The sequence below is a fragment of the Ammodytes marinus genome (genome assembly GCF_949987685.1).
Source record: "Ammodytes marinus genome assembly, chromosome: 4".
Taxonomy (NCBI): domain Eukaryota; kingdom Metazoa; phylum Chordata; class Actinopteri; order Uranoscopiformes; family Ammodytidae; genus Ammodytes; species Ammodytes marinus.
In genome coordinates this window covers 8235561-8249376 of record NC_137233.1, presented here as the reverse complement: position 1 = coordinate 8249376, position 13816 = coordinate 8235561, and the positions used below count along the sequence as shown (strand labels likewise).

General features: G+C 41.1%; 1 protein-coding gene across 7 annotated transcripts in view; it reads right to left on the bottom strand.

Moving 5' to 3' along the window:
- Nucleotides 1-1715: 1715 nt before the first annotated feature.
- r3hdm2 (R3H domain containing 2) overlaps nt 1716-13816 on the bottom strand; it is a 51505-nt gene continuing 39404 nt past the window's right edge. For all 7 annotated transcript variants that reach the window (XM_080025951.1, XM_080025950.1, XM_080025953.1 and 4 more), the window contains 9 exons: nt 13581-13716; nt 12370-12527; nt 8214-8353; nt 7827-7927; nt 5730-5899; nt 5251-5395; nt 4093-4187; nt 3809-3893; nt 1716-3198 (listed from right to left, as the gene is read on the bottom strand). In XM_080025951.1, coding sequence (XP_079882077.1) covers nt 2867-3198; nt 3809-3893; nt 4093-4187; nt 5251-5395; nt 5730-5899; nt 7827-7927; nt 8214-8353; nt 12370-12527; nt 13581-13716 — 1362 coding nt within the window. In that variant the 3' untranslated portion in view covers nt 1716-2866. The remainder of the gene's footprint in view (nt 3199-3808; nt 3894-4092; nt 4188-5250; nt 5396-5729; nt 5900-7826; nt 7928-8213; nt 8354-12369; nt 12528-13580; nt 13717-13816) is intronic.

Genomic DNA, 13816 nt, shown 5'->3' with positions numbered 1-13816 from the left:
GGCATTACTGAATGAAGCACAGTCAATTTTTGTTCAAGATTTCATGAACACTGAGGTCTGTTCTTGGGAGGCAACTTGATTGTAGGCAAAGTTGAATCAAAACTCACTCGTAACCTGGTAAAAGATACATTGCAATCGCTTCAACAGAGGGTTTCCCCCAAAGTCTCAGGTTGCTCCACATGTTAGAATACATGTTAAGGACGTAGACGAGAAAACCATTAGAAGAACTAACACCACTAACCTGTTCCTAGAAAGCTGAAGTCAAGGGTTCAAAATGACTTAGGGAGAGTAGATCAATGTTCCTGATGTACAATTAATGCAAAAAAAAACTGACCGTGAATCTTGAAGTCCAATTCCAAATCTTCTCAAATAATAAAAGCCATCAGTGGGGGTCCATTCAACTTCTTGGGTCTCTTTTCTGGGTTTTTGTACCAGCTCTTTAGTTCATTCCTTCAAATGCCCAACTTTCCAAATGAGGATCCAACAGGTGGGAGATTGGGATGAGTAATGCTAGCAGGCCAACCCGACCCAGCCCTGAGTCTCTAAGTGAGTGTGAGTGTGTGTGTGTGTGTGTATCCATATGACTGTTTGGGACAGCTGAGCACTTTAAAAACAGAAGGCCCCAGTGCCCTGCTGTTTCTGGTCCTTCACTCAGGAGAGTAAAGCGTAATGTTAGTATATTATCACACTCGCAAACAATTTGTGGACTTTGCCAGTTGTCTTGTTTTGGGATTTTACCAAATCAACTACCAAGGAAAATAAAGATTTATGTGGACGCAGTGAGGGGACTGAAATCTCAAGAGAAGATGAAAATAATTTACAACCAAACAATATGAGTAACATGTTAAGTTACGTCAACTGATGTGAATAAGTAAAGGTTATTTTTCATTTTCAGTCGAACAGACTCAGAGGAGACAAAAGGTGGAAAGAGGTCAATTAAATTGAGCAGACAGATGATTATTTATCAGGGAATAAAAAATGTATCCAAGTCTGCAGCCTGTGTTTTTAATTTGTATGTAAGTGTTTATATTTGCATGTGAAGCAGGGTTTTGAATAATTTATGGACCTATATATTTTCTCTCAATAAAAGATCTAAGGAAAGGCACATCCTCATGGCCTAGATGTATACAGTGTCCCCAATACAGCATTTCATACATCTTACATTTTCGTTCTTCCATAATAATGACCAATTCAGCACATTGAGTATTTGTTATACTTTACTACGTTCTGTTGGAATACTTCTGTACCTTGGTGAATATTAAACTAGTATTTTTACTTCATATGACAATGAGGAGTGCTAAAGTCAGCTGCTGAAAACGACATGGAAATACAGTATCGTCAGCGGCACATCACACCAACCAAAAAGTGAAGCTACGGTTAAAACAATTATTTATTTTCTTAATCTGTATATGCTGTACATGTGTCAGTGACAACTTACCCAAAAATCAGCGACCTACCAATTGTGTACACAATTATGTCCTCCATTGCACAAGCCGTCCCCAATCAACTGGTCCACTGTGGGTCCCTGAAAGTCACTTTGGTCAGAAACACACACATGTCACTTTTAGGGGCCTTTACATTGACTTGGTCTTGTAATCAAGTGTGTGACCCCGAAAGTCACGTAAGTCAGATTCACACACACAGAAACAGTGAGATTCAGTAATGTCAAATAAAGATCCACATGACACAGATGTTTTGATAGATTTTTTCTCGACTTTTATATTTTTAAAAACAAACAAAAAATAACAGATTAAATAAAATTTACAGTAGACATATGCAATCATTGTGCACTTTAACTACTTCTTCTGATACGTTCTGCACAGCTGTCAACGAAAAACGCAAACACAATGGGGCGTCGGGGCGGAGCGAGGGGAGGGGATGGCTGTGGGAGAGGACCATAGAAGTGAGGTAGAGGGCAGTAAGGAGGAAACAAATGTGGGGAAGAGGAGAGGGGTATGAAGAAGGAAGGAGTAACGGATAAAGGAGGGCCTAAACTTTTTCACTCGGGGGGGAAAGAAAAAGAAAAATCACTGAATATATAGATTTCTTTTATTCCTTACATCACTTATATAAATATATTGAATCCCAAAAAACGAAGAAAAAAAAAACTTCTGAGAAAAGGAAAAAATAAACAGCGCAATACGGAAACCCACAACAGCAGTAAGGCAAACAGAAAGCAAGAGAGCAGTGAGAGAGATAGTACATGAGAGGGACAGAGGCGGTGGGGCCGATAGGAGGCAGTATGAGACATGGCAGCGCCGAGGGAAAGCAGAAAGAGTGCGCAACTGTGCGTATGAAAATGTATAAATATGTGAGTTTAAGAGACGTCTGGGTGATGAAGAGTTGAGGGAGAACAGAAAGCATTGGCTGGAAAAAGGAGGAAGGGTTGGAGAGCTGGGGGGGGAGAAGGAGGAGGTTTGACTGAGGTCGACTGTCCAGTGTGTTGTTGTTGTTATGTGCTACGTGACCCTGTTGCCTGCGTTTGTGTAACTGTTTGTGTCTCCTGGTGGGGGTGTGTGTGTGTGTGTTTTCTTGTATAATGGCAGCACACATTCCACAGCAACAGTGAAACACATGCTCGTGTGTCTTGTGTGCTCTTCTGCTATATAAATACAAAACAAAAACAATGAATAAAAACAAACAACAAAATCATATTTGCAACCAAAACACCAGCCACCTCATGATTCACACCTTCTTCCCTTTTGTACATTTGACACATCATTTAACTCATTTTTTTTTCCTTTTTTTTTTTTTTTTTTTTAGTTGAACACTTAGAGCAGTCCCCCTCAGTCCTCCTTCCTTTCTCACCACTCCACCTAGAGTCTTTCTTTCTGTCTTTGACATTCTTTTCTTTCCTCCCCCTCTCTCACTGAGAGCTGGCTCTCTCCAGCACACGCAGGTCATAGTTCTTTTTGGCGGCCCTCAGTTTGAAGAGGCTGACCCCGCTGTTGTTGAGTTTGAAGGAAGCACTCTGGGCAGCCATGGTGCTGGGGAACACTGCCACCACTGTGTAGAGATGAGCGGGGTCGTCCTTGGCTCCCAGGCCGGCCCCGGGGCCACAGCCTCCCCGGCCGCCCTGGGGCTCCTTCAGCCACTGGATCTTGGCACCGCACATGGACAGCTGGTTGAAGAGCTTGTCAGCCTCTGGACGTGAGATCCCCTCTGGCAGGTCCGTTACCTCCAGTACTCGAGTCAGCACTGGGCAAAGGACAGACAAACCAGAGTGTGAGAAAAGCATACAAGACAAGGTGTATCTTTAGATGACTTGAAGTCTCGTGAACGTCTCATTATATTTAGTGTCATTAATCAACTGTCAACAGAACTCAGTTGGGGGCATGAATCGGGAAATCGATCCCAACTTGAATGCAGCGCTACAAGTGCATGGCAGTATACTGTCAGCATGTCAAGGTTTATTTAATGGCTTCCACACCAGGTGGTGAAGTTTGTGAGGAAAACAGTAAAGGAAGACCAGCATTATAGGCCGACTGAGACTGACAAAATGATATAAATCTATGCACATGCTCTGCTGCCCTGTAGTATCCAAAATATATTCCTGACCAACACACTCTGCCAGCCTCGTGATCTCAATGAGAACTTAAGAGTAACTCTAATCTTACAAAGTGAAATTCTTTCTGAGTATTGAAACCAGATATATTATTAGGAAGAATTCCACATGCAAGTGTGGTGTAACAACACCAGCAGAAAAATATAACATAATATTATAATATAATTATAATATAATGAAGACTGGTATATGTTCTGATGGTCTGTGATGATGATGATGATGATGAAGCATCTTTTCACTTACCAACATCAGTGGTGCCGAGATCTGTTGATTGCGATTTGAGTGTTTGTTTTTTCCCTCGTGCCCCATGTTTCATTACTCCTTGGCCCTGAGCATGGAACAAAGATATCTGTATATTTACTATATGATGCAGTTACACAAAAAATACAGTAGATGGCGGTAACAACAATCAGTGGGAGCCTTTAACTTAGTGTTTGGTACAGTATACACTAGTGGGCACAAGAGAGATGAGAAGGCAACTTCACTATAATATCTTCCTTCACACACAGAGTGGTGTCAGTACTGACCTGATGGGAGGTGTAGGAGGACTGGCCATGCATGAGGTGAGGGGGACACAGGCTGTACTGGAGAGGCTGCCCCAACAGAGAGTAGCGCCCGTCACCTAAACAACAGAAATCACAAGATGACATTTTAAACTTAATCAGTCCTGAAAACCCCCTACAGAGACTGTGCAAACCTTATCACTATAACACTTTTCTTCATATAACTGTGTCTCACTGATTTTACATCGACATCCTTGACAAAGGATAACAAACAGTGTTATACCAATAAATAAACTAATGTACAGCTGTCAAAAAGGAGATACATGATGGATTTTGAATTCAAGATTTTCTTTCAAAAATATTAAGAACGTGTAAATCATCGAAAGCCAATAAAAATGGGTTAAAGATTTTAATATATTTTATTAATTTTGGTGTCTCAGTGAAAAATCCCACAAAGACCTGGGTGACCGCGCTATGCATGGATCCTAGGCTGATGCAAGACAGTATTTGAGAGTGTAATCATGCATTCAACAATATCGGTGAAAGGGCAGGGACGAGGTATACGTGTGGGTGCAGGTGGTTTGACCCGGTGGCATGGTGCCTGTCATGTGAACCTGCTGCTGAGGTGAAGTGATATGAAGGCCCTTTGAATCAGGGCCAGAATGCTGCCCAACAGGGTTTAGAGGGTCACCGTGGAAATGGGTGAAAGTGCACACATCTACAGAGCAAGGGTTAAAGCACGCAGCAGCTGATGTTTATTTGTCTGGGACCTGAAGGAGAAATCATTAAGTCACAACCTGGCTCCTATTTTTGTAGTTTGGGCCATCATTTCCAAAAATATATGGTAACATTGTTCTTAAGTTAAGGAGAGACACTGCAGGTAAATATGGTACTATTTTTAAAAGGTTGACCATGCAACATTTTCATTAAAAATTAATTATAGAGTTATACAAAAAAAATGTATGCAGAACTGTGGAATAAAAAGCCAAAAATCACCAGAAAACATTTCTGCGTATTTGCCTGTATTTGGGAATGTGGTGATTTTGCTACAACAGGGCAAGGAAGAACACAATAGTCGGAAAAAAAACACGTCATACTAACCCCCCGCATTGCATGTGTTTGTGAGGGGTTGGAGAGGTGCAATATCTGACTGTGTATTGCATTCTTCTTATTCATTAGTACCTTGAGCTGGTCCTCCGGGCCGGGGAAACTGGGAAAGGAGGGGCAGTGGTCCCAGGACTGGACAGACGCTGTTGACGCTGCCAGAGGGAGACGGGGTGGGAGACTGAGTGGGGGACGCCAGGGGACTCGTCAGCTGGGTGCTGGCCTGGACACGAGGGACAGAAAGAGAGGGAAAATATCAAATACTGTGTCATATGAGTACAATGCTCCTGATAATATGATAACATTGTCACGTCCACACCACTTTATTGTCAGCTGAAGACATTACCATTCCTCCTGTTGACCACTAGGGGGCATTTAAACACTTTTGAATATCTTGGAAAAGTCCATTCAAAAGTGAAACTTTCTTATATTCCAGATTCAATACACAAAGGGAAATATGTGAGTGAGATACAGTCTGCATTCATTAGATACTTTAAAACGTACACGGAACTTCCCCCACTGCTGGATAAGACCTGCATGTATATGTGTGTGTGTACCTGTGGAGTGTTGTCAGGTTTGTAGAGCTCCCCTGGCTTGCCGGGCCTTTGCTCTATGCTGTAGTACTTGCATGGGTTCCACTGGACCAGAGGAGGATTCTGGGAGGGCTGTGGTCCATTTGGGACGCTGAGCTGCATGACCATCACCCCAGGCCCGGGAGGCGGTACTCCTGAGAGAGTAAACACAGTTTGATTGATGATATTTATTAGTGACTACAGACCTAAAACACTGACAGGCCTTTGGAACAAAGCTTCTGGTTGACAAAATGTATCTTGACATACCTTTACGCAGGACAGTGTTAAGGTACTGTAAGTATGTTTATATTCATCACCAAGTTTAAATATGAGAAAAACTGCTAATTTAAAATGATCCCACTAACAGATAGTGTTAGTGGGACATGGGTGTAAACCTGGTTTGGTTTTATCTAGAACAAAAGGTACGAGTAGCAGACAAGTATCAGTTAGTATAGTACCGTAATTTTCGGACTATAAGCCGCAACTTTTTCCCCATTTTTCGACCCTGTTATTACACAGCACAGTATATGTTCTGTAGCTACTAGGGATGGGCGTTAGTAATCGAGTACTCCTCGTTTCAAATGAACTCGATTGGTGGATGATTTAGTGTCTGTAGCCTTTAGGCCGGCGGGCCGCCCCTATTTTAAAATGTTATATATGTGTACAAAACGGATAAAATAAAGTTTAACAAAATTTAATATTTTGATGCAAGTGCAATAAACTGAGCTTTGTGTCAAACAGCAACTGCTGTGCAGCCTGTGTTCTCCACGGCACCGTGGAGCTGAACACGGTCTCTCCTTTCTCCAGAACATTTTCAGGAATATAACTGTCTAATTATTTCAAAGCAGATGATAAAGTTACTCTCAGTTAGTAATGAGTAGACTCCAGGTGAGCATGCAAGGTGCTCTCCGCTTGGAAAGAAAAGTAAAGAAGAAGCAAGGCTTACTTCAGGCACATTTGCTCCGAGCCAACAAGAGTTAAGAAGCCTTCAATAGGGAATATGGGGATAGGGATGCTTTTTTTCTTTTTTTCTCCCCACCGCTGACCTACTCGATCGGTTTAAATTGTGGCCCGCCTATTTAATTACTTTCAGTGAGGACAATGTGTTTTAAACTTGTGGGAAAAAATCCTTAATATCATATGGCAACTGTGACTGTTTGACAATAAGCATTGAGCGCTTTATTGCGGTGAACCGGTATTCTGCAGACAGATGCGTTGCGTTCTAAAAATAGAAAAAAGTTTAACGAGGAATCGATTGATCCTCGAGGAATGCAAGCGATCACACGAGTAGCGAAAACACTACTCGTGCCCATCCCTAGTAGCTACAATTGCACTAAATGGTAACACTTGAATACGTTATGCATTTGTATTATCTTTAAGGCAGATATTTGAGAATTCTGGTGATAAACTGATGTAACACACACCTGAGTAAATGACACAATCAGATCACAAGCTAAATTGCATCATGGGGATAAACATTTGCTTAATGACAATTCGGGGCACAAGGCCTTTGCTAAATTCTCCGTAATTATTCCAATCCAAACATTCCCGTTTTAAGGACATCGATTGACAGGTTCAACTTGTTCACCCTGTGTCAGTATGAACTTTTGCCTGAAAACCTTTCCCCTAATTCTATAAAAAGGAGACAACTTACAACTCCACTATTAGTCAATACAGGGTTTGTAGGTTTGAAGGACACCATGACTTTGCAGGTGATGTTGGCATCTACCTCTGAATGACGCATAGTTGGATCACCATAAACTCAAAACAGATCAAAACAAAAATAAAGGTGATGTAATTTGTTTTGGAAGAATAGCTTGTTATAAATTGATGAAGACGGGTTTGGGAACAACACCAACATTTTTTACTCTGTTCTTGAGAATCTACACTTTTTAAAGAGGTTTATAAGACATACTTTGGACATCTCCAAAATTAAAAATACACTAAACGTTCAATTTGGAAGAATGAAGCTAAAAAATTATACAATTAATTAAACTACAGAAAGCTAAAATAATGTCTGTGTAGTTGTCACAAAATGTTTTACCAATGGCCACTTCACAACCTCTTGACACACCGTCTCACCTGAATATTGCTGCTGCAACTGTTGAGGGTTGCAAGGGGACGGCGACTGTGTGATCTGATACTGCTCTGAGCTGGGGGGCTGCAGGTAACCTACTGATGGGCTGCGGGAGAGACACATACAGAGGGTGAGAAAATAAATATGCAGTGAAACATTATTCACACATAAGATACTTAAACAACTTTGGTAGAGGATTAAGAAAATATAAATATTTTACATTTATAACACACACACACACACACACACACACACACACTTTCAGAAATATTTAAAAGTTCCTGGTAGCTACTTTAAATTAAAAAATAAAAATAAAGTTTTTCTAACAGATGTTGGTGAGAAGTATGTAAAAAAACAGGCATTTGTATACACATGATTTTTTTCCTACATACCTTGTGCTATTCTGCTGTGTGGGTGTGATAACACTGTAGTAGACAGGCATGGGCCCCTGGACAGACTGGCTGACTGGCACCATCACCTGCTGCTGGTACTGCTGCTGCACCACCTGCTGATTCTCATTTCCCACCGGCACCTGGAGCAGTGGAACAGCAGGGTCAAGAGAACAGAGAGAACGTTTAGGGACAAAGACTCATTAAACTAAAAAGAAGATGAGAAAAGACAGCCGGACTAACTGATAATGATGATGTCATTTTTTTTAATTTGATTTGATCAAACATTTGTTAAAAAAAATAAATAAATATATATATATATATATATATATATATATAAATATATATATATATATATATATATATATATATATATATATATATATATATATATATATATATATATATATATATATATATATATATATATATATATATATATATATATATAGACTGCATTTGTCTGTCCATTTACTTATACAGTATTGTGTCATGTTCAGGATAATTCGGAATAGCTTTAGGTAGATGTAGTCAGTGGTGTAGTGGGGGGTATACGCAGGTATACGGCGTATACCCACTTATTTTTCAGGCGACATTGCGTATACCCACTTCTAACGGCCGCGACTGCGGGACTTGTTGCCACCCGTCCCGTTTCCCCCGAAATTGTTCTCTTTTTTTCACCAGCTGTCCCGGGAAAAGAAAAATCTCTCCCGGGACACAATTTGTCCCGTTTTTTGGGGAAAATGCCAGAACCTCATTTGATTTCCTTCGTTCAGTAGTTCAGGCCTTTTCACACGGGCCGAGGCGTTTGTTTCGCCCACTAATGCATTCTCAATAGAGAGGCGAGCGGGCAGAGAGAAGGCGGCAAGCGTGCAGGGGCGGTCTTAACGATCTCGGGGCCCGTTTCAAGACCCTGTGGGGGGCCCCCCACATTTTTTTTGTATGAAAAATGCGTGTGCATGCTCCCCACAAAAATAAAAAAGATTGTGGAAACCAGTTGGTTCATAGACGGATTATGAGATTTAAAGTAAAATGCATCAATCTGATGCACTTTCAGAGGAAAATTTAGATTTAAATCAAATCTTGAGCTGCAGAAGGAACATTATTGTTCTTAAACAGGCAGCACTCTTTACTCTGCAACTGTAAAAACATTTCAGTAGATTGGTCTGCAGATCCATGTTATATGATGGAGGGGCCCATTGCAACAGATACAGGGTGGAAAGCTACTTTTTATGAACTGTATAGAATTTACACGTATAAAGCTTATTCCTGTATGTGTGTGGGGGCCTTAGAGGCCCCTCATGAAGCCCATAAGACATAGCTAATAATGCTTTTGTTTTGCACTTGCTTTTCTATTTTTCACCTGCTGGGGCCATGATGATTTATTTCCTATTCCTTTTTGGACCCTAGGCTGTTATTGACATGAGTGACTGAGCTCTTTGACAATGCGACATGTAAAGTTACTATCAGTATCTCTGGCTTAGTTTTCTTCTCAAAGTGCACCAGATTGATGAATTTTACTTTAAAAGGTTGAATTTTTTTCTTCCGGGGGAGCATTCCCCCGGACCCCCCTAGAAGGTCCAGGGTCCCCACCTCAGTCTCCCTATTTAGCCTACTGTGCAAACAGTGATGGTCCGGCAGACCGTAGCGGCAGTCAGCTGTCAGGACAGTGAACTCCCCCCCCCCCCCCCCCACTCGCACTAATGGCTGTAAATGGAGCGGACACGGAGGCTAAACATATAGCCGTTCTGCCAGCTACGCTCTCTATATCTTATATTCATGCATTAGGCCTGTGTTGGACCACTACTCACGAGTGGCTGTGTGAGGCAGCGCAATTATGGGAAATGTAGGACCGGCAAAAGCGGATGCGCGCGCAGTACAACTTAGAGTATACCCACTTCTCCAGGCACCACTACACCACTGGATGTAGTAAAACCGTAAACTCCCTCCTTCCGGTTCTGCTTAACACATAGCCACGGAGCAGTTAATTCACTGGGTCGTTCTTGTGCTATGGGAATATCTGGGCTATAATTACAGAGAGGGAGCCATTTTAATGGGCCATAAAATTCACATTATCCTTTTGGCAATGTCTATGTTTGCTTATTGTTTGCCTCCTTAACCCCCTGGAAAATGTAGTCATTTTTAAACTGCCAACACACAGCAGGGTTCAGACTAAAGCGCTGTGTGTTGCCCAAAGACACACCACACATAAAACGAGGCCGATTCCGTTGACTCAAAACACACTCACAAGTAACAGGAGTCTGACCTCTGGAATAATTTGACAGTCAAGCCAAAACTATTTACTACATAAAGGATAACTTTGAGTTTTTATTTTTTTGTTTGTTGCCACTTTTATGACTTTATGATATTATGAGGATGTACACATGATTATTGAAAGTGTATTCATCATTCAATCATGTTTATCACGATTCAACTAATACAAGTTTTCCTGACTCTTCAACATAAAATGTTCTCAGTGTGCAGCAGATGGAGCTGTTTAACCTGGTAAGAATGCATGGACACTGGTGGAGCTTCACTTTTCAGTTCACCATGCAGGCCTCATACACTGTGTGCACAATTATTAGGCAAGTTGTATTTTTGAGGATTCATTTTATTATTGAACAACTACAGTGCTCTCGGTCAATCCAAAATGTTAATGAACCTAAACCTGAATGTTTACGAAAGTAAAAGTGAGGTTTTGTCTTTCTTACGAGAATATATATAAGTGCACAATTGTTAGGCAACTATTAGTATGCAGAATTATTATGCAACTAAATAAAAAAACGAAAATCTTCCCATTTCACTTGTTTATTTTCATCTTTTAAAGTGAGAATAATAAAACTCAAAAAAAAAAATCAGTGACCAATAAAGCCACCCTTCTTTTCAATAACTGTCACAAGCCTTCCATTCATGGAGTCTGTCAGTTTCTTGATCTGTTGACGATCAGCTTTTTGTGCAGCAGCAACCACAGCCTCCCAGACACTGTTCCGAGAGGTGTACTGATTTCCTTCACTGTAAATATCCCGTTTAAGCAGGGCCCACAGGTTCTCAATAGAGTTTAAGTCAGGTGAGGAAGGGGGCCATGTCATTATTTTTTCATCCTTAAGGCCTTTACTGGCTAGCTATGCAATTGAGTACTTCGATGCATGTGATGGAGCATTGTCCTGCATAAAAATCATGGTCTTCTTGAAAGATGCAGACTTTTTCCTGTACCACTGCTTGAAGAAAGTATCTTCTAGAAACTGGCAGTAGGTTTAGGAGTTGATTTTGAGGCCATCTTCAACCCGAAAAGGTCCAACTAGCTCATCTTTAATAATACCAGCCCATACCAGTATCCCACCTCCACCTTGCTGGCGTCTGAGTCGAAGTGGAGCTCTGTGTCCGTTACTGATCCAGCCACGGGCCCATCCATCTGGTCCATCAAGAGTCACTCTCATCTCATCAGTCCATAAAACCTTTGAAACATCTGTCTTCAGATATTTCTTGGCCCAGTCTTGACGTTTCAACTTGTGTGTTTTGTTCAGTGGTGGTCGGGTTTCAGCCTTCCTTACCAAGGTAATGCCTCCAAGCACTGAACACCTTGTACTTCTGAGCACTCCAGGTAGGTTGCAGTTCTGGAATATGGCAGAACTGGAGGATAATGGGTTCCTGGTAGCTTCACGTTTGATTCTTCTCAAATCTTTGGCAGTTAATTTGCATCTTTTTTTGTCAATACGTTTCTTGCAACCTTGTTGGCTATTTGCAACAAAACGTTTGATGGTTCTGTGGCCACGCTCCAATATCTTAGCAATTTCAAGAGTGCTGCATCCCTCTGAAAGACTTTTTACAATTTTTTACTTTTCAGAGTCCGTTAAATCTCTTTTTTGGCCCATTTTGCCCGAGAAAGAGAAACTGCCTAATAATTATGCACACCTTGATATAGAGAGTTGATCTCCTCAGGCCACACCTTAACTCATTACACAAATACACATCACCTGGTATGCTTAAATCCAATAAGCACTTAGGTTTATACAGCTTGAAGTTGGGATATATGCATAAAAATTATGATATGGCCAAAATCCTCACTTGCCTAATAATTGTGCACACAGTGTATATACAGCACTTAGTTATTTTGTATCCCTCATCAACAAGCGTCCTACAGCCGTGCTAATGTCCGTACCTGATATGATGGCATCTGTGGGTACTGAACCATTATGCTTTGCATCTGTCCTCCCATGCCGGCCCTCTGGGAGTTGATCAGACCGGGGTTCTGGGGCTGCTGCACGCCCATCATGCCTTGGTAGCTCGGCTGCTGGCTGGGCATCATGGTCTGGAGACCTGGTGAGATAGGGATTTTAGAGGGAAGAAGAATAGAAGAATGTGCTTTTTACCTTGAAACTTATTTTCTTTTCTTTTGTTTGATTTAGCTGCTATTGTTAAAGTTTCTTTGAGCATCATAAAAAGCGCTACAGAAATCTAATGTAATATTGGTATTTTTAACTTTAAGGGTAAAATAACTGCACAACAGGCTCTGTGTTGGTATAGAGGAAAACAAGTACTCCTCAGTAATTTATTCTCAAAGGCTAAAACTGCGGCAACGTATATAATTGCACACAATACCACAACAAATCTCTCTGGGCAACATTTTTTTTAAAGAATACCTTATAAAAAGGAGGATGTTAAAAGCACTTTAATTGCACAAATATCAATGGTTTCACAATACGAACGTATCTGTAGAAGACCTCGGAAGCCAAATGGGATTTATATCAATAACACTTCAGCAGCTTTAACTGGAATTCATTCAGAACAGTTCTCAGTTCACATTTTTGATCTTTTCTCAAGTATAAATCCTCATCATAACAAAACTCATATTTTAAACCAGACAGGAGCCATGGGATTGATGCAAGGCCTGCTGACTGTTGCGTTGGTCCATGTGGATTTGGCAGGCCTCCACTAAGAGCCAGAGTCTATTCAGGTTATCAACAATGTCTATCTGTCATGTGCTGTATACACACACACGCCACCAACCTTCACAGAACACTGATGAAAGTGGTCTATGGAAAAAAAAAGGAGAGAGCTCTATTTTTGTCTGAGCATATTTGACTTGGCTGAACAACCCATTGGCAACGTTTATAATCGACCTTTCACCTGGTAGACTTCAAGCAGAGTAGGATTTATTTTTGCTGAAGGACGACCTAATACAAATATAAAACCAAATGAACTGTACATGTGTATTGATTTGATCTGGATGGCGCCTCAAATTGAGAAAATATACTCAATATAAATATATTCATAAAAAGAAGTGTATGTTAGGAAACCCTGATATTACATGTAGTTACTTGTATGCAACCATTCAGTGTTAATGAATGCAGCATAACATAAGGTACTGACCTGACTGCTGTGTGGGCTGAGGCATGGGTTGTGTGCGCTGGGCAGGATAAGACACCTGGTGGGACATGGGCTGGGTCACACGGTACTGCTGGCCCGAGCTGGGATACTGACCAGGAGGGTAGTATGACACCTGGATCTGATGAGAAACAACAACAAGAATGACTTTGAGAATAATAAACACACAAAGATGAGACAAGAATATCTGTTGATGAAACACAGTTTCTTCAACCTTGTGC